This window comes from Passer domesticus, chromosome 31, assembly GCF_036417665.1.
Source record: "Passer domesticus isolate bPasDom1 chromosome 31, bPasDom1.hap1, whole genome shotgun sequence".
NCBI classification, from domain to species: domain Eukaryota; kingdom Metazoa; phylum Chordata; class Aves; order Passeriformes; family Passeridae; genus Passer; species Passer domesticus.
In genome coordinates this window covers 3,847,240-3,864,028 of record NC_087504.1, presented here as the reverse complement: position 1 = coordinate 3,864,028, position 16,789 = coordinate 3,847,240, and the positions used below count along the sequence as shown (strand labels likewise).

General features: G+C 58.8%; 3 protein-coding genes across 4 annotated transcripts; all 3 read right to left on the bottom strand.

The window, feature by feature from the left end:
* Nucleotides 1-156: 156 nt before the first annotated feature.
* Nucleotides 157-1,283, bottom strand: LOC135287885 (cytochrome c oxidase assembly protein COX14 homolog). The gene is made up of 2 exons (XM_064401114.1): nucleotides 1,206-1,283; nucleotides 157-528 (listed from the first exon to the last, which is right to left on the bottom strand). Exon 2 carries the CDS (start codon nucleotides 516-518, stop codon nucleotides 360-362), a length of 159 nt encoding a protein of 52 aa, XP_064257184.1. The 5' UTR covers nucleotides 519-528; nucleotides 1,206-1,283; the 3' UTR covers nucleotides 157-359.
* A 1,148-nt stretch (nucleotides 1,284-2,431) lies between these two features.
* GPD1 (glycerol-3-phosphate dehydrogenase 1) lies at nucleotides 2,432-9,195 on the bottom strand. 2 transcript variants are annotated; one of them, XM_064401113.1, is made up of 8 exons: nucleotides 9,065-9,195; nucleotides 8,084-8,261; nucleotides 7,578-7,718; nucleotides 7,034-7,172; nucleotides 6,046-6,158; nucleotides 5,649-5,882; nucleotides 5,116-5,222; nucleotides 2,432-4,910 (listed from the first exon to the last, which is right to left on the bottom strand). In XM_064401113.1, exons 2-8 carry the CDS (start codon nucleotides 8,189-8,191, stop codon nucleotides 4,814-4,816), a joined length of 939 nt encoding a protein of 312 aa, XP_064257183.1. In that variant the 5' UTR covers nucleotides 8,192-8,261; nucleotides 9,065-9,195; the 3' UTR covers nucleotides 2,432-4,813. The 2 variants fall into 2 exon arrangements, with proteins under 2 accessions (XP_064257183.1, XP_064257182.1); XM_064401112.1 differs by lacking the exon at nucleotides 9,065-9,195 and adding an exon at nucleotides 8,425-9,028.
* SMARCD1 (SWI/SNF related, matrix associated, actin dependent regulator of chromatin, subfamily d, member 1) lies at nucleotides 9,170-16,288 on the bottom strand. Its single transcript, XM_064401109.1, has 13 exons — nucleotides 16,119-16,288; nucleotides 15,857-16,044; nucleotides 15,087-15,129; nucleotides 14,870-14,992; nucleotides 14,492-14,614; nucleotides 13,892-14,008; nucleotides 13,470-13,571; nucleotides 13,021-13,182; nucleotides 12,814-12,911; nucleotides 12,249-12,384; nucleotides 11,801-11,923; nucleotides 11,461-11,562; nucleotides 9,170-11,269 (listed from the first exon to the last, which is right to left on the bottom strand). The coding sequence occupies exons 1-13, from the start codon at nucleotides 16,281-16,283 to the stop codon at nucleotides 11,216-11,218; spliced, it is 1,536 nt and encodes a 511-aa protein (XP_064257179.1). The 5' UTR covers nucleotides 16,284-16,288; the 3' UTR covers nucleotides 9,170-11,215.
* Nucleotides 16,289-16,789: the final 501 nt, after the last annotated feature.

Genomic DNA, 16,789 nt, shown 5'->3' with positions numbered 1-16,789 from the left:
GCACCTGGGCTGCTGCCAAGACAGGAGAAACAGCTTTTTGGAAGAACAGAAGTGATGGACTCATGGACTATATCTGCCCACAGAAGGTGGAAGAGAGTGACCTTTAACCCCAGACGAGTTCATGATTTGGGGGACACCACACACCACCACACCAGCCACTCTGACACGGGCTTTATTGCACTCCATCTGCCTCCCCCAGCCCAGGGGGGAGCGGGAAGGTGGGGCTGGTCCCAGGGCTGGTCCCAGCTCCCGGTCCCAGCTCCCAGTCCCAGCTCCTGGTGCCAGTCCCAGGGCCAGTCCCAGCTCCAGGAGCTGGTCCCAGGGCCAGTCCCAGCTCCGGTGCCGGTCCCAGCTCGGGCTCAGCTCTCGGGCCCGGGCGCGTTCTCCCGCTGGCGGCGGTGCTGGAGCATCCTCTGCACACGCACACTGCACAGGTAGCCGGCGTACACCGTCAGCAGCATCATGGAGCCCGAGAAGGCCTTGTAGCCAAAGTCTGCCAGCTGCTTTTTGGACACCATGGCTGTGCACCTGCCAGACACACAGAATGCCAGGACAGTCAGGGGTGGAAGGGACCTCTGGGGATCATCCAGTGCAACCCCCGTGTCCAGGCAGGGTCACCCAGAGCAGGTGACATCATCCTCTGACCCCTTGGGGATATTTATATGTATTAACAAGATCCCCTCTCAGTCTTCTCTCCAGACTAACCAGGCCCAGCTCCCACAGTCTCCCCTCAGAGAGATGCTCCAGATCCCTCAACATCCTTGTGGCCTGCACTGGACCATCTCCAGCAGCTCCTTGTCTGTCCTGTCGTGAGGAGCCAGAACTGGATGATCCCACTGGTACTTGGGGCTATTCCTCCACATGTTCAGGATCCTACACTTGCTCTTGTTGAGCTTCGTTAGGTTATTCTAATATATCATTAGGTTTCTCTGCCCAGCTCTCCAGCTGATGGAGGCTCTGCTGGATGGCAGCACAGCCTTGGCTGGATCAGCCGGTGCCCCGCGTTTCGTGTCACCACCAGACCCGCTCAGGGCGCTTCCACCCAGCGCGGATTCCGCGTCCCGTCCATCGTCCCGTCCCGTCCCATCCCATCCCGTCCCGTCCCGTCCCGTCCCGTCCCATCCCATCCCGTCCCGTCCATCGTCCCGTCCCGTCCCATCCCATCCCATCCCGTCCCGTCCCGTCCCGTCCCGCTCCGCTCTCACCGCTCCCGTCCCGCTCCGCCGCTCTCCGGGCCCGCGTCACGTGGCGCTGGGCAGTCACGTGTGCCGCGGTCACGTGTGGCCGCCGGCGAGCGCGGGAAGAGCGCGCGGGGCCCGCAGCGCCCCCTGGCGGCTCCCCGCCGCGGTCTCCCCTCAGGGGCCGCTCCCGCCGCCATCGCCGCCGCCCTCACGGGCACCGCAGCCGCCCTCACGGGCACCGCCGCAGCCCTCACGGGCACCGCCGCCGCCCTCACGGGCACCGCAGCCGCCCTCACGGGCACCGCCGCAGCCCTCACGGGCACCGCCGCAGCCCTCAGGGGCATTGCAGCCGCCCTCACGGGCACCGCCGCCGCCCTCACGGGCACCGCGGCCGCCCTCACGGGCACCGCCGCAGCCCTCAGGGGCATTGCAGCCGCCCTCACGGGCACCGCCGCCGCCCTCACGGGCATCCCAGCCGCCCTCACGGGCACCGCAGCCGCCCTCACGGGCACCGCCGCAGCCCTCACGGGCATCGCAGCCGCCCTCACGGGCACCGCAGCCGCCCTCACGGGCACCGCCGCAGCCCTCACGGGCACCGCAGCCGCCCTCACGGGCACCGCCGCAGCCCTCACGGGCACCACAGCCGCCCCCAGGGGCATTGCAGCCGCCCTCACGGGCACCGCCGCCGCCCTCAGGGGCCTCCCTGCACGACGGAGCCCGCGGGTCTTCCTCTCTGAGGTGCGGCGCCGGCAGCCCACAAGGGGCAGTCCTTGGCCACGCGTGGATGGGGCTCTCCGGGCCGTGCCGCAGCCCTGAGGGGAGACTGCGGCACGGTGCCATCCCGACGGTCACGGTGGCTTCACAACGGCTCTGGTGCCTTCCTGAGAGCCCCAATGGCCAACCCCCTGAGGGTCCCAGTAGTTTCTTGAGGGTCCCGGTGCCATTCCCAGGGCCATGGTGCCTGCCCAGGGTCCCCTGTGCCCCCCACCCAGAGTCTCCTTCCCAACAGGCCGCGTTCCCAGGTCCCCTCCCGTCCCCTCTGTGGCAGCTGCTCCCCTACCGGAGCTCCTTTCCAGCCTCTGAACTCTGCTGTCCCATCCCTGCTCTGTCCGGGGCTCCCTCAAGCTCCGGAGCTGCCAGGGTTACTTTTCTCCCCTCCTCATCCTCCTTTACCCCATCAGCAGCTCCCAGGGCTGCGGCGCTGGGATGTGCTGAGCCTGCAGAACATAATTCCAAATGGCAAAGGGAAGACTTTTTATAGCTCGGGACATCCAGCTCCAGTGTGGTGTGTTTAAAAGCAAGAGATCGTTGGAGACCTGGGACCCTAAGCAAGGATCTGCAGCCATTCGGGCACTTCAGGGGTCAAAGAAACATGGACAAGGGGGATGCACATTGCATTTCCATCGCAGAGGAGCTCCCAGCTAAACACAAATCCCTGCTGGATTCTGCTGCAGCTCCAGGCAGGTGCTGACAGGAGCTTGTGTGAGGGAGCAGAGCCCAGGGACCCTCTCTCCTGTATGAGCTTCGTATCCAAACACTTGGATTCCTTGAAGCCCTTGAAGACAAAGAGAACTAGAAGTCGTGCCAGCCCTGCAGGAACACGCTGGACTTCCTTTATCCTTCCTCCAAGCTCAATAAAGCTCCTCGGCAGAGGAAGCCGTGTTGGCTCCCCCCACACGACAGTTCTGCTGAATTTAAAGGTCGCGGAGTGCCTGCTGAGAAAACGTGGCTAATAAAAGGCACAGAAACAAGTGCAGTGCCAACAGATTAAATTCCCCTTGTAAGACACCGAGCAGAGAGTTCAGAGCCCTGGAAAGGTCACTCAGTGCGGGGCTCCTTTAAAGACACACAGGGACAGTCTGGGAAAAGCAGCTGGGAAGAGATGAATAAAATCCCACAGCGTGTCCTGGGAAGCCCCAAACGTCAGAGGAGGGGAGGCCTGGGGTGTGTGGGGCACAGTGTGGTCCTGGCCTGGCTCCTGCTGGCCCCAGGTGAGGACTCTGGACCCGGCTCAATGCTCAATCCCAACCCACCATAGTCCTGCGGCCAAATTTTAATCCTGGAACGGTTGCTGAGACAAAGCAAGTGGGACACTGTGTGACACTGGGGCTAAACAGGGACCTACAGGGACGTTCTTGCTGTTTCTGGGACAGCACGGGAGGGTGCAGGGCCAGGAGGGAACGGGCAGTGCCCTGTTCTGAGCACTCAGCAAGTCCAGCAGGCACCAACCCAGCCACAGTGATGCACTGGAGCCACGGAACAAGGAGAGCATCTCCCACCTCCTCTCCATGTTTATTGTGATTTCAAAGGAACACTGCTAGTCAGAGACCCCTTGGCTCTGGAACTTGAATGGGGGAGAGCAGGGAGCCTTGCAGCATTCCAGCCCAGGCAGGATCAGTGACTGCTGGACACTCTGGCCTGAGCAAACACCACCAGCTGCAGAGGAGCAGAGGGACATGTGGCACCAGTCTGGACAAGGGGCAAATTTCACAGGCTCAGTGTGAGGCCCAAGACCTCTGTCCTGTCCTGGGATGTTGGACATGTCCATGTGTCTGTTGTGGATCATATGCCTATTCCTGCCCCTGTGCCAGAGGGCAGCTTGCAGCATCTCCACATGAGGGAAAGTGTGAGACCTCCTTCCTCAGCTCCTGGACAGCCACACATGGAAGCACAGAGCAGTCTAAAGCACGGGCTGAAGCGAGCCAGAGGAAGGCAAAGTGTGGCTGTGGAGGAATTACTGAACATCAACATGACTCAGGTGCCTGGTGCTGAGCCACCTGCCTGATGTGAGGGTACAAGGCAGGGGTCACACCAGCTGCTCACACAGACTCAGGGGCAGTTGGTCCCTGGAAGTGCCAAGCCCCAGATGTCAAACTGAGACAAGGGAGAGAAGTCAGCAGGCATGGAATTAGCATAGGCAAGCCTGTGACAACAGGGGAGCTCCCCAGAGCTGGGGCCAAGTCTGATGGAGAGAGCAACAGCTCTAAACAAACAAGCTCCAGAGTGTCCCTGGGTCAGCAGGAGCAGCTGGGGGAAAGCAGCACATGGCTGGGTGGCAAGGAATGCCATTGTCTGTGCTGTGCTGGTGCTCCTTACAAAGATCCTCGGTGCCTTTGGAAGTCCTGAGAGCTCCACTCACCAGGTGGAGCCTGGCAGGGGACTGTGCTCTCTCCACCAGACAGGGAATGCAAAAGCAGCAGCAGGTAGGGAAGAGCTGGTGTCACCCAGAGTGGCCCATGGGGCTAAGAGGGAGGACTTGGGACACTGTTTTCCCTGGCAGGCAGTGCCCAGCCCTCATCTGTCATGATGGCCCGGCAGAGTCCTTCCCAGAGCTGAATCCACTGTGAGGAAGTGAAGGATGAAGATGCTCAGCCCTGCTCAGGGCAAACCTTAGCAGCAGCAATTAAACGAGCTCTTCAAAGAGAGAAAGAGGTCAGCAGGTACCTCTGTGCCAGGCTCAGTGTCCAGGGCAGTGTCTGGGGCTGGGGAAGGGAACCTCTGCTCTTCCAGCAGTCAGCAAAGGCTCCCAGGAGACCCGGACTCCTTCTGAGGCTGTGGCAGCAGATCAGGTCAGTGTGGGCAGGAGCTCTCAGCACATCCCAGCAGGACCTGTGCTCTGCAGGCAGAGCCCCTTACATGTGCTCAGGGTGGTTCTGGAGACACGCAATGAAGTCGGTGACAGGTTTGCCCTCGTAGCAGATCCGATACACAGCAGTGAAGAGGGGAAACCTGTGGGCAGACAAAGAAAGTCACCACAGACAGCAGAGTCAGAGCACCTCGACTTCTGTCACGGCATGCAGGAGCAGGTGGGCCAATGGCACTGTGCCCCATCCAACAGGCCACTCCTGCCCAGCTGCTGGGGGCTTTCCCCTCCTGCTGCTCCTGAAAAGGTCCCAGCCCCACCCCAACGAAGCACAGAGATTCCAGCACTCACTTCTCCACTGCATTCTTGCTCTTGAGGATTCGATGCAGCTCAGCAGATGTCTGGGGACCCTGCAGCTTCTGCCCATTCAGCATCTCCTTCTCCAGCTGCTCGATGGACTGAAACAACCCAGCAGTGAGGAGCTGGACCTGCAGCCCTGCTGCTGCACCACGCTCCTGCCCTGGAGCTGGGCTGCAGCACTAGCCAAGCACAGACAGATCCCACAGTGCTCAGGGGGATCACCTCCCTGCCTGCTCACCAGGCTGATGCAGGAATCATAGATTCATGGAATATCCTGAGCTGGAAGGGACCCACAAGGATCATCCAGTTGAACTCCTGGCCCCCCCACAGACACCCCAACAATCCCACCCTGTGCCTGAGAGCGTTGTCCAAACAGCCCTTGAGCTCTGGCAGCCTTGGGGAACCTGTTCAGTGCCCGACCACCCTCTGGGTGAAGAACCTTTTCCAGCTAGCCCACCCAAACCTCCCCTGACCCAGCTTTATCCACACACGTATCAGTGTCAGCCTCTTCCAGCTCTGCTCACCTTGCCAGTTTTGGCAAAAGCCTCGGCGACCTTGCGGTTGCGGCCCCCATAGCAGGTGGTGATGAGGTCGGCCACGCCGCAGCTCTCCAGGAAGGTGGAGGAGGTGACAGGGCCCTTACAGAAGAGCTTGGCAAAGCCAATCATCTCCATCAGGCCCAGGCGGATCACGGCAGCCTTTGTGTTGTCACCGTAGCCAAGCCCATCACAGAAACCGGCTCCTACAGCCACCACGTTCTGGAAAACAGTGGCAATGTGGAGGGATCTCTTCCCAACAGAGCTTGGGGCCGGGCTGTATCTGTGAGCAGCCTGTGTGATCCCAAGCACTGGCTGCTGTCTGTGCCAGTGCCCATCATCCCTCCTCCCCCGAGCTCCCTGCAGAGCCCCAGGCTCTGCTCACCTTGAGAGCCCCACAGATCTCTACAGTGTCAGCTTCCTGCACCACCGACACACGGAAGTTGGGGGTCTGCATCAGGTCCTTCAGCATCTGCCCGTGCTTCGTGTTCTTGCAGCCTGAGGAGACAAAGGGACGAGGAAGAAGATGATGGGGAAACCCATGAGGTAGGTGCATGCTCTCCTGAAGGTCATCCAGTGAGAGGAACCTATTGCCCAACCAATGTTGCAAAATAGTTGCAGGTCCACACAGAGTCAGGCACACACTGCCTGACAGATAAGCAGTGTTCAACTTTGACATTCCCAGAAGACAGGGGACAATCCATGCTGCCGTGTCACGCAAGACAGAAGTGACTTTCTGAATGCTCAGTAGGTTAAAGGCATCTTCAAAGGTTGCAAATTTGGGGTTGCAGCTCTCTGTCCTGGTTGTCCCTGCACGGTCCTGTGGTGGGCTCTGCTCCACCTCCCCAGCCTCCTGCCCGGTGTGTTTGCTGTTGTTTAGTAAAACAGACACTTTGAATGCCACAACTTCTGACCCAGCAAATGGTTCTGTTTGTTTTGGCTCTGTGCACAGTCCCCAACAGTGTGGAGGGTGTTGGAACTGTCACTAGATGAACTTCCAAGCAGCCCTGGCTGGCAATAACATGAGATCCAGGTGGACATCCTGTGATGCCCAAGGAAATCAGGGATGGAAATTATTTCTAAAGGGCCTTTTGTTGCCCACCCCTTTAATTTGTGCCAGGCAGCTACCTGATGCTGGCTCCATGCTGGCAGGAACTTTTAGCTGCACAACTCCATTGTTAATGAAGCAAGTGATCCCATCACAAGCCCTGGGAATGAGCTCAGCCAGCTCCTATGGAGTCTCCTGTCTTCCCAGGGAACAGGGCCAGTTCACCCAAGGCAGCAGGAGTTTGAGCTGCACCATACTCTGCCCTTTGCCTCTCCTGCTAATCACAAATGAAAGCTGCTAACGAGGAGGGCTCTTGGCTCCTTACCGATGGTGGTTTCACAGAACTTCTCTTCTGCCACTTCACTGGCAATATTGGCCCCCATAAGCACGTTCATTTCTATTCCCAGTTTCTCATGGATGATGTCTGAGATCAGTCTCAGCCCATCTGGTCCTTCATCCACGCCCTGGGGGACAGCCATGGACAGAATCACAGCATCAATTACACTGGAATAGATCTCTAAGGACATGGAGTCCAACCTTTGACTGAACACTGCCTTGCCAACCACACAATGAGCACCTGCCCCTCCTGGACACCTCCCCTGCACCCCAATCCTGCCATTGCCGACTGATCCTGACGTGCAGAGCTGTGCCCTGCTCCTCTCAACACCTGAGATCCCCCATGTGCCCTCACCCTTCTCCACCAACACCTCCAAATTCCCATGAAGACTCTGCCCCCACTTCCCTTCATCCCCCCACTGCCCATTTCTGTTCCAAAATCCCTGGATTCCCTTGGCAGCCTCTCCAAGCCAGGCTGCTTCCAGCTCCCCTGGCTTGGCCCGCACCCTGGCGAGCCCTGCTCCTGCTCACACCTTGATGAGTGACATCCCAATGGCCTCTTTCTTCACGTGGCCCTTGAGCTGGTCACAGACTTTGCCGATGAACTGGTGGGGCACCACGAACAGGAGGACATCAGCCCCTGCACAGGCTTTGAGCAGGTCTGGCTCTGCCACCTGAACAGAGTGTGACTGTTGTTAGGGACTGGGAAGATGGATGGCAAGGAAGGGCCCGAAGTCACCATGCCAGCAGAGGGGCTGGTGGGATGATGCCAGAGCAGAGGGGGATGATGCCAGCTCAGAGGCAGCCACATGGCCTCCAGCCCAGCCTGTGGGATGCCAGAGCAGGGTCAAGGGTGGGCAGTGAGAGCAGCCAGGGCTGCAGCTCATCCAAGCACAGATGAAGGTCAGTGGGAGGGCATAACTGAGCCCCGCACAGCCCGGTGCATCCCCTGCCTTCGCACCCCAGAGCTGCTGGCCTCCCTCCAAAGCCCAGCCATCAGCTCTGCCCCTCGGAGAGACTGCTGGCAGCCCACACTCACCACGTTGGGGGGCAGCTTGTGCCCCGGCAGGTACTTGACATTCTCGTGCTCCGTGTTGATGATGTCCGTGAGCCGCCGGCCGCCCACCTCCTCCTCCAGCACCCACATGTTCACCTGGCTCTCGAAGCTGCTCAGCCGAGCTGTGTTGCTGCCGGCGATCTTGGCGATGGCCGAGCCCCTGCGAGGGCAGAGGGAGGCCGTGGCTGTGGGCACTGGGGAGCCCAGGGCACCACAGGTCACGCTGCAGGAATGGGGACGGCTGGCACCGGCTGGCGAAGGGGACAGGGCAGGACAGGGACCGCGCCGTGCTCGCCGAGGGGAGCCGGGTGCCGGGCGCTCACCAGTTGCCAGAGCCCACGATGCAAACCTTCTTGCCACCCATGGTGCCGGGAGCGGGGCACTGCGGGCTTGGGACCCGCCGCTGCTATTTCAAGGCTGCCCTTAGCGGGGGCGGCCCCGGCCCGCCCCCGGCCCCGCCTCGCCCCGGGGCACCGGGCACCCGCTCCGCGCGTGGCAGGTGCAAAGCGCTGCCTGGAGCAGCTCAGATCCCCCGGAACCGGGAGTCATGGAATCACGGAATCATGCAGTACCCTGAGCTGGAAGGGACCCTCAAAGATCGGTGAGTCCAAGCCCTGAGCAGGACAGCTCAACAATCCCACGCTGTGCCTGACAGCGTTGTGCAAACGCCCCTTGAGCTCTGGCAGGGTCAGGGTTGTGACCATCGCCTGGGGAGCCTGTTCAGTGCCTGAGCACTCTGGGGAAAAACATCCTTTTCCTAATATCCACCCCAACCCCCCCGACACAGCTCCAGCCGTTCCTCGGGGTCCTGACACTGTCCCAGAGAGCAGGGATAGAGCTGCCCCTCGTGAGGAAGCTGCAGAGCCCTTGGCAGAACACTTGCCAAGCTGACTCGTCACTGCTGAGCCTTTCTGCATAAAAGCTTTTCATTGTCCCTCTCTTACTAAAAGTGCCATTTCCCACCTGGTGCAGCCCCAAGACTCAGCTCCTGCCCCCACCACAGCCAGCAGCAGTTTCCCCTTCACACAGAGGATGCTTCCCTTGCCCCAGGGGCTCCCAGGTCTGCAACAAAGCAATTAGGCTCTATAAACAAGGAGAGTGAAGAGAGTAATTCCCCTTCTGCATAATTTTAAACCCTTGCATGTAAACTGTACTTCAATTTTCCCTCAAATTCTGCCCTGCTCCCTTGGGAGATCCAACAGGCTGCCACAATCCAGCCAAGTTGTCACGAGGCAATTCAGGATTTATTAGCACTGGCCACTGGATTTCCAGTTTTGCTCAAGTTACTTTGTTTACCACAAAAGCACTTTGCAAAGGCTTAGCAGTCTGCAAGCTGGGAGATCCCTCCATGAAGGGCTCGCTTTAAAAGGCCAAAATATGAAAAACATTTTCTCTCCAGTCACTTAACCCTGCTGGCTTTGAAAAGAAAGCAGAGATAATCGTGTCCCTTCCCTGGGAGTCACCAGGCTCATCCCCCATGGCAGCTGGGAGAGTGCGAGCTGTCAGCATGGAAGGAGGAGGACAGCTTCCTTCACAGGAGTCTTTTATTAAAACTGGGTGACGTCTACAAGGATACAGTACAAAAAAAAAAATTTGGTCCATGGAAAAAACCGTAATACTCAAGTTAAGAAAAGCAGTTACTCTGCAACAGCTACGTTTGCCTATGTAGGACTCAGCATCCCTCCTGTGGGAGTACCCTGAGGAGTCAGGGGCTGCTTCTCCAGCACCAAGACCTTCACCCCAGTACCACGGAGGAGCATTTCAGAAGGGCAAAGGAGAGGGGAAGTCGAGAGTCTATTACTCACAGACATGTAGTAACACAGACACAAGGAGTAGTAGGGCCACCCAGGTGCTCCAACTCACAGCAGCCTCCCCAGCCACACTGAACTGGGTGAGTGCTCATCAGTAACATGATCCTGCAGCTATTCCAAGAGTCAGACCAACTTCTGAGTCTATTTGCATTATAGTCCCGAGCACAAACACTGGGGTTGGAGTGAAGAGGAGCTATTTCATTCTCCTAAGCCTGACCACCAGTACCTCATTCCAGGAGGAGGCATCGGGGCTGCCACTCCTCACAGTGGAGAAAATCTATTTGTACATTCCTGAACCATGCTGGCCCCTATGGCAGCCCCACAGCCTAAAACTAGACTAAAAACCACAGGAGCTTCAGCATGGAAACACCTGCTAACTCACATATGCTTGGAAAAATGTCCATTTCCAAGGACTGTGCTGTCCTTGGAGCCTTGGACCCACACGAAGGAGCCTCTGGTCCCCACAGCAAGTGACACAGGACATCTGTCCTGAAGGAATGAGCCTACAGCACTGTCCCTGCAGAATTCCAGGCAGCTGCTCCATCTCCTCTCCCTGCTCCAGGGAACACAAGCAGCCTCGTGGTTTGCTGGAACCCATTTGGAGGTGTTTGAAGTGCTGCATCACTCCAACGCTTCCACATCCCTGCAGGAAGCCAAGGCCCTGTCTCCCTGTGATCCCAGCCTATGACAGTCTGTCGTGGAACACGAAGGGAATGGGGCAGGTGAGAAGGGAGAAGGGAAGAAGCAATTCTCTATACAGTTCAGTAACTTCCTCAAGGAGGAGAGTGACCTATGAGGCAGCCCAGTGCAGCAGCACCCTCTGAGGAGGGGGTGAGGGCAGGGAGGTATGTCAGCTCATGGCATCCTGCCCACGACAGCGCCTGGCACGGGCTGTAAAACGTGGCAGGGAAGAGCCCAGCCACACCTTAAAGCAGAGCCAGGCTTCAGAGCCAGCTCTGAGTGCCCAACCAGATGCTGGCTGGGGAGGAATGGGCTGAGAGAAGGCTCTGAGTCACTCTGGCTACCGGGGACACTACGGGCAGTGCAGAGTCACGGGGACGCTCGTGGAAGCCTTGGGACTGACAAGGCAACAGTCAGGAAGAAAACCAGGTAGAAATGTGTGCTCATTGGAGCCTGTCTGCTTGCCCCAGGTGTCCTGGACTTGCCCCTGCAGGGACAATGCCAGGATGAATAACGTGGGCCTCGCTGCCGGAGTGGGATTCGGTGAGCTGGAACAGTGAGCTCTGCAGCTCTGTCTGCACAAACAGCTGTGATGCTTCTGCCTGGGGAGGAGCAGAGCAGCCTATGTGTTCCGGATGCCCAGGGCCTGCTCCAGTTCCTGCCGTCTCTGCTGCACCTGCAAGAGGAGCCGAGTTGCAGCATTAACACCCTCGGGGGGTGCAGCACCAGAGCACCCAGTCAACACAGCAGCCAGCTGGGAAAGGGCGAGCTCAAACTGGGACCAAGATGCAACCACCACCTTCCCCCAGCACTGCGTGCCCAAGGAGTGCCAGGCACGGAGAGGGACCCCTGCCTGGGGACACTCACCTTGGAGTAGAAGTATCGGCACACGGCTTCCTGCGCCCACGGCTGGAAGTAGAACTCGGCTCTGCGCTCCTCCTCGGGATTCCCAACGACATCAGTCATTGTCTGGGAGCACAAAGGCACAACAGCTCAGCGAGTGCAAAAGCTCTGGCTGTGCTGAGCAAACCCACCCCCTTCCCTTTCCTCACACACATCTCAGTGCGCTCAGGTCAGCTTCTTATGCTTGACTCAGATCCCAGCCTCGCTTTCCAAGGAGGAAATTGCCTCCTTCTCTCTGTGGGAGCTCATTCTAATGAGGGAAGCGTGTGACTGGAGCACCTTCCACACAAGACAAAGCTTCTACCTTCAAATCCCGGCACTGGGACTGGAGCCAGTCGTTGATGAAGCCCTGAGGATCTCGGGCAAAGCTCAGCATGAACTCGCGCTGTGTCTTCAGCTGGTTGATGGTCTCAATTGTTTCATGGATCTAAAGGAGACAAACACAGAATGGAACTGCTCAACAGGGGAGAAGTCAGAAACATCAAGGGATCCAACACATGAAGGCAAATTCTTACACTCTCTAGTTAACTTACACTTACCAGGATGTTCAGCTCCTAGTTTCCTGCTCTCTAAATATTACCCATTTTCCCATAGACTGGTTGCTTTAAAAATTACATTTCCAGGTACAGCCATGTTTGTAAACATGGCTCATCCCACTGCAGCTTCCAAACAACAGAGCACTCCTATCCTGTGCCCAGAGACACATCCCTGCCCAGCAGCAAGGAGAGCAGACCTGAAGGAGCTTCTCCTACCTTGTTATCCAGAGCAGCAATTTCCTGTTGACTGGCTGTGGAGAGCAGAAAGGAATTCATCTGAGTTTTCAGGGTATCGTCCACCTCCACGTCAATGTCATAGCAGGCTGTTTTCTTCTGGTCATTTGGGTCGACACTGGGGACATCCACAAGAAGCTAAAATCAGGGAGCAGCTCCAGAAAGAAGGCAAAATCTGGGACCAGTTCAAGAAAGCAACAAATGCAGCTCCTCTGGGATGCTGCAGCAAATGGACTGCAGGCAGGGACAGGGACAAGCCATGCCACTGTCAGCCTCAGCCCCAAAAGCAGCAAAAAAAAAGAATGATTGCTCCCAGAAGGTTTCTATCCACAGCAAAGGACAGCAGGGATGTGGGAGTGCCTTTGGAAGAGGGATGTGGTAATGGGAGAGGCGGCTGCTCTTGTACAAAGGAACAGTGACAGGCAACATGGGAACTGCTGCTGGAAATCAGGACACAGCACGTTGTCCTCCCGTGCCAGCCTCATCCATCCCTCCCTCTCCCTCCCACTCCTTCCTGGAAACAGGAACTGACGTGGAGCAGCCTCACCTGATCACATGATTGATGATGATCGGTTCGGGGGGCATCAGCAAGGCATGAAGCCTTTGAGGGATCTCAGAGAACTTCATCCGCTGCGACTCAAAGATCTGTGACAGAGACAGGGCTGAGGGAGGAGCAGGGGCTGGGTGCAGCCACCCCGGCTGCCCCACTGGAAACTGATCCAGGTGCTGCTGTTCCAGCCCTGCCACCGCTCACCTGCTGCAGGTACTTGTCACAGATGACAAACTCCCGCTCGTGGGGGTCCTGCAGCTTGTGGGTCTTGATGTACTGCCACAGGGCCTGGATGATCACGGGCCGCGTCTGCGTGTGGATGCCCAGCAGCCGAGCCAGCCGCGGGTCCAGTTTGAACTGGGGAGGCTGAACGGAGAGCACGGAGAGGTGAGGCAGCCCCAGGCACAGGTCATGGTGCATGCCCAGCACTGCTGCTCCCAGCATGGAATCATGGAATGGTCTGGGCTGGGAAGGACCTTAAAGAAATCTCATTCCACCCACCATGGGCAGGGGCACCTTTCACTATGCCAGGTTGTTCCAAGCTCTGTGGCCTTGGACACTTCCAGGGATCCAGGGGCAGCTCCAGCTTCCCTGAGCAGTTATGCCAGGGCCTCTCCACCCCTACAGGGAGGAATTTTTCCCTACTATGCTACCTGGTAATCCAGCATCAGCAGGACGGTGCAGCGCACGTTCACATCCCCCGGCCTCTTCACCTGGAAGCCATCTGTCTCCTGAGTCGTAGCAGTCCTGTGCCACTGGAACACAAGAGGGATTTCAGAAGCCACACCCAAACATGATTCCCCCTGCTCCTGCTGCTGGGCACCCAAAAGCTTTGCCAGTAAATCCCACCCAGATAGAGAAATCTCCAATTCTTCCCACTCAGAGTTGGAAACAAGAGTCGACACATTTATTCCAACCTTCAGCAAGTGAGAGGAAAAGCCAAAGTGAGAATTCAAGAGCTCCTGGCTCCCAGGAGCCTCAAGGATTCCCACCTCCCAAGTATAAATGACACACAAACCCCACCTGCTGAAACACCAACCCACTTTTAGAGGAAACACAGCAAAAAGCAGCTCACCTCTACTAGGTGATTGTCAGGGCCATACAGGTCTTTATCAAGTTCAATGACCAGAGATTTAAAGAAGGACGAAAATTTCCTTTTCTGCTTGGTGGCATCATATTTGGACAGAGCAGACTGCAAGCAACACAGGAGGAAGAGGGTTAGGACAGCAAGTCTCAGCACTCAAGCACAGCCACCGTGCACAACAGCTCCTGTAAGTTCTGAACACCTGAATTCACCAACGTGTGCTCAAAAATCGAGTTTCCAAGTCAGAAAGGGAAAGACTGAAGTTAAAGATGAGCTCGCAGGAGTTAAACCCCTCAGCAGTTACGTACAATGCCAGTGCCCTGGTTCTCAGGGCCGGGGACACAAGTGCCACTGAGCTGCTCTCACCAGTGATTCTCACAACTCTAAGAACTTTGGACAACTCATGTCCTGCCATGGGGACACCCATCGGTCTGCAAGCTGGGCTCTCGGTCTCGGCACCATCAGACTCCTTGGAAAACAGAGATGAAGGAGGATATCAAGCCCCAGCTGTGCTCTCAGACACTAGGAAACTGGTTTCGTTGCCAACTCCAGATCCACAGTCCCCTCTGAGGTTGGCTACTTCCCACTTACATCCTCCAACAGCCGTCCTTCCACCCGGAGCTCCCAGGAGGCGACGGTTCCTTCGCCATCCTCCACGTCCGACTTGGCGGGGTTGAAGGTGTTGGAGATAAAAATGCGCAGCTTTCGCTTTTGCTGGGAGGAAAAACATCAGCTCAGCACAGCCAATCCTCCTGCACAGGCTTTGCCAAAACTGAGCTCAATGTCTTCAGCACTCCCCCCCTCCTGGAGCACACAGGACAGAGGTGCTGCTGCTCCCAGCCCTTGGCAGTGTCCAGAGCACTGGGACCCCTGACGTGCCACACTCACAGGACAGGACCCTTCAGTGCCCTCCTGCTGCCTGGACTCAGGAGCCTGCAGAGCCTGGGCACAAGCCCTGGCCTGCCCTACCTTGATGGGGCGTTTCAGGGCCTCCTGGATATCCAGGCGCTTCCTCATGATGGTCTGGTCCAGCTTCCTCTCAAAGGCCAGCAGGTCCATGTAGGCCTGGGATTCGGGCACGAGCTCACGGATCTGGGGCCAGGCGAGGATGGAAATGCCCATCAGCTCCCCAGAGTGCCCCAGGCTGCCTCACCTCCCCCCGAGCCCCTCCCCGGGTCCCACTCACCCGCTGTGGGAGGATTTTATCTGCCATCTTCTTCTTCTTGGCACTGACAAGGGGCAAGAGGCAAAGGAGGTGTGAAAATGGGCACAGGAGCTCACAAACCTGCAGCTCCCACTGGCCAGGGGCTCCCCAGTTAGCTGGGCCCTGCTCCAGTGTGGCTAACTGGTTATCTCAATGCTCCCCACCCCTCTGAGCACTCAGAAAGGAATTCCATCCCTTGGGAAGGGGGTTCATCCCTTGGGAAGGAGGACCTGACACGACGCCCACACCAAGTGACCTTCCTGCCTCAATCAGCTTTGGACTGGCTTTTCCAGGAACAGCTGGAAATTTTAAAATCCAGGGTGAATTTCCTCCTCACTGGGGCATCACACCAGGATGCAGGTACGTGACATAAACCCAGAGCTGCCCTGCCCAGTGCTGTCCTGCAGTGCCAGGGGAATGCACAAGGACCTGACAGGGCCCTTCAGCCCCGAGTGCTGCAGGATGGCCCAGAACTCCAGAATCCCTCAGCTTGGAAAAGCCCTTCCAAACCCTGGCCTCCAACCTGTGCCTGACCCCCACCTTGTCCCCAACCCAGAGCCCTCAGTGCCACGTCCATCATTTTTTAGAAACCTCCAGGGATGGCAACTCCACCACCCTCCTGAGCAGCCCCTTCCAAAACCTGGCAATTTCCATGAAGAAATTCCCCCCGATCCCCACCACGGCCTAAGGGATGCTGCCGCTGCCCCGAGGTGCTCCCGTTGCCCGGGATGTCCCCGGTCCCCGTGCCTTACTTGTGGTTGCGGTTGGGCACCGCCTGCGGCTGCACCTGCTGCAGCTGCTGCGGCGCCGGCCGCTTGCGAGCCTGGTCCAGCCCGGCCTGCGCCAGCGCGGGCCGCACGGCTGGGCTCCCGCCGTACCCGGGAGGACCCATGGCCGGGCCCTGCGGCGCCAGGCGGCCGCCCGGCAGCATCCCGGGGCGCTGCGGAGAGAACAGAGCCGGTCAGCGCCCGCCGCGCCCGGCCCCGCGCCCCGCCCCGCGCCGCCCCGCCTCACCGGGTAGGCGGCTCCGGGCAGCGGCGAGCGGTACAAGCCCTGCCCCGGCGCCGGGCCCATGCGCACCGCCCCGCCCGGCGCTCCCGGGCCCAGCGCGGCCCCGGGCGCGGCCCCGGCGCCGCCGCCGCTCGCAGGCCCCGACTGGAACCCGGCCCGCGCCGCCATCTTGTCTCGCACAAAGGGAGCGGATCCGGAAACGGCCCCGCACGGCGCGCGGAGCGCCGGGGAGGAGCCGCCCACGGCCGCCGCCCGCAGCGCCCCCTGCCGGCGGGGAGGACCGAGCGGCGGGGGTTGGGGGGATTTGGGGCCGTGAGGGGTTCGGGGTGCGGGAAGGGGATCGGGGACGGGAATGGGGACCTTGAGGCGTGGGATTGTGGTGCAGGACCCTGGGGGATCAGGGGTGGGAACGGGGACCTTGAGGGGTAGGATTGGGGTGCAGGATCCTCAGGATCAGGGAAGGGAATGTGGACCTTGAGGGGTGGGATTCGGGATGCAGGATCCTGAGTATCAGGGAAGGGAATGTGGACCTTGAGGGGTGGGATTGGGGTGCGGGATGGTCCCAAACTCTGGGAAGTGCTGGGGGTTTCAGCCCCCGCTCCCCGGCCGTGGTTCCAGCCCCGTTCCCGGGTGCTGGAGCCTCCCTGGCTCCGGGATGTGCCTTTCCCAGGGGT

Bases quoted from the DNA above. Each gene is read 5' to 3' on its own strand.
- LOC135287885 (XM_064401114.1), bottom strand. From the start codon at position 518: ATGGTGTCCAAAAAGCAGCTGGCAGACTTTGGCTACAAGGCCTTCTCG.
- GPD1 (XM_064401112.1), bottom strand. From the start codon at position 8,465: ATGGGTGGCAAGAAGGTTTGCATCGTGGGCTCTGGCAACTG. The intron at 5,883-6,045 runs GTGAGCAGAGCC...ACTGTTTTCCAG, and splicing joins AGATCTGTGGGGCTCTCAAG to AACGTGGTGGCTGTAGGAGC. The intron at 4,911-5,115 runs GTGAGTGCTGGA...GTCTGCCCACAG, and splicing joins AGCAAGAATGCAGTGGAGAA to GTTTCCCCTCTTCACTGCTG.
- SMARCD1 (XM_064401109.1), bottom strand. From the start codon at position 16,283: ATGGCGGCGCGGGCCGGGTTCCAGTCGGGGCCTGCGAGCGGCGGCGGC. The intron at 14,009-14,491 runs GTAAGTGGGAAG...TGTTGCTTGCAG, and splicing joins AAGGACGGCTGTTGGAGGAT to TCTGCTCTGTCCAAATATGA. The intron at 13,183-13,469 runs GTAGCATAGTAG...CTCTCCGTTCAG, and splicing joins TGCTGATGCTGGATTACCAG to CCTCCCCAGTTCAAACTGGA.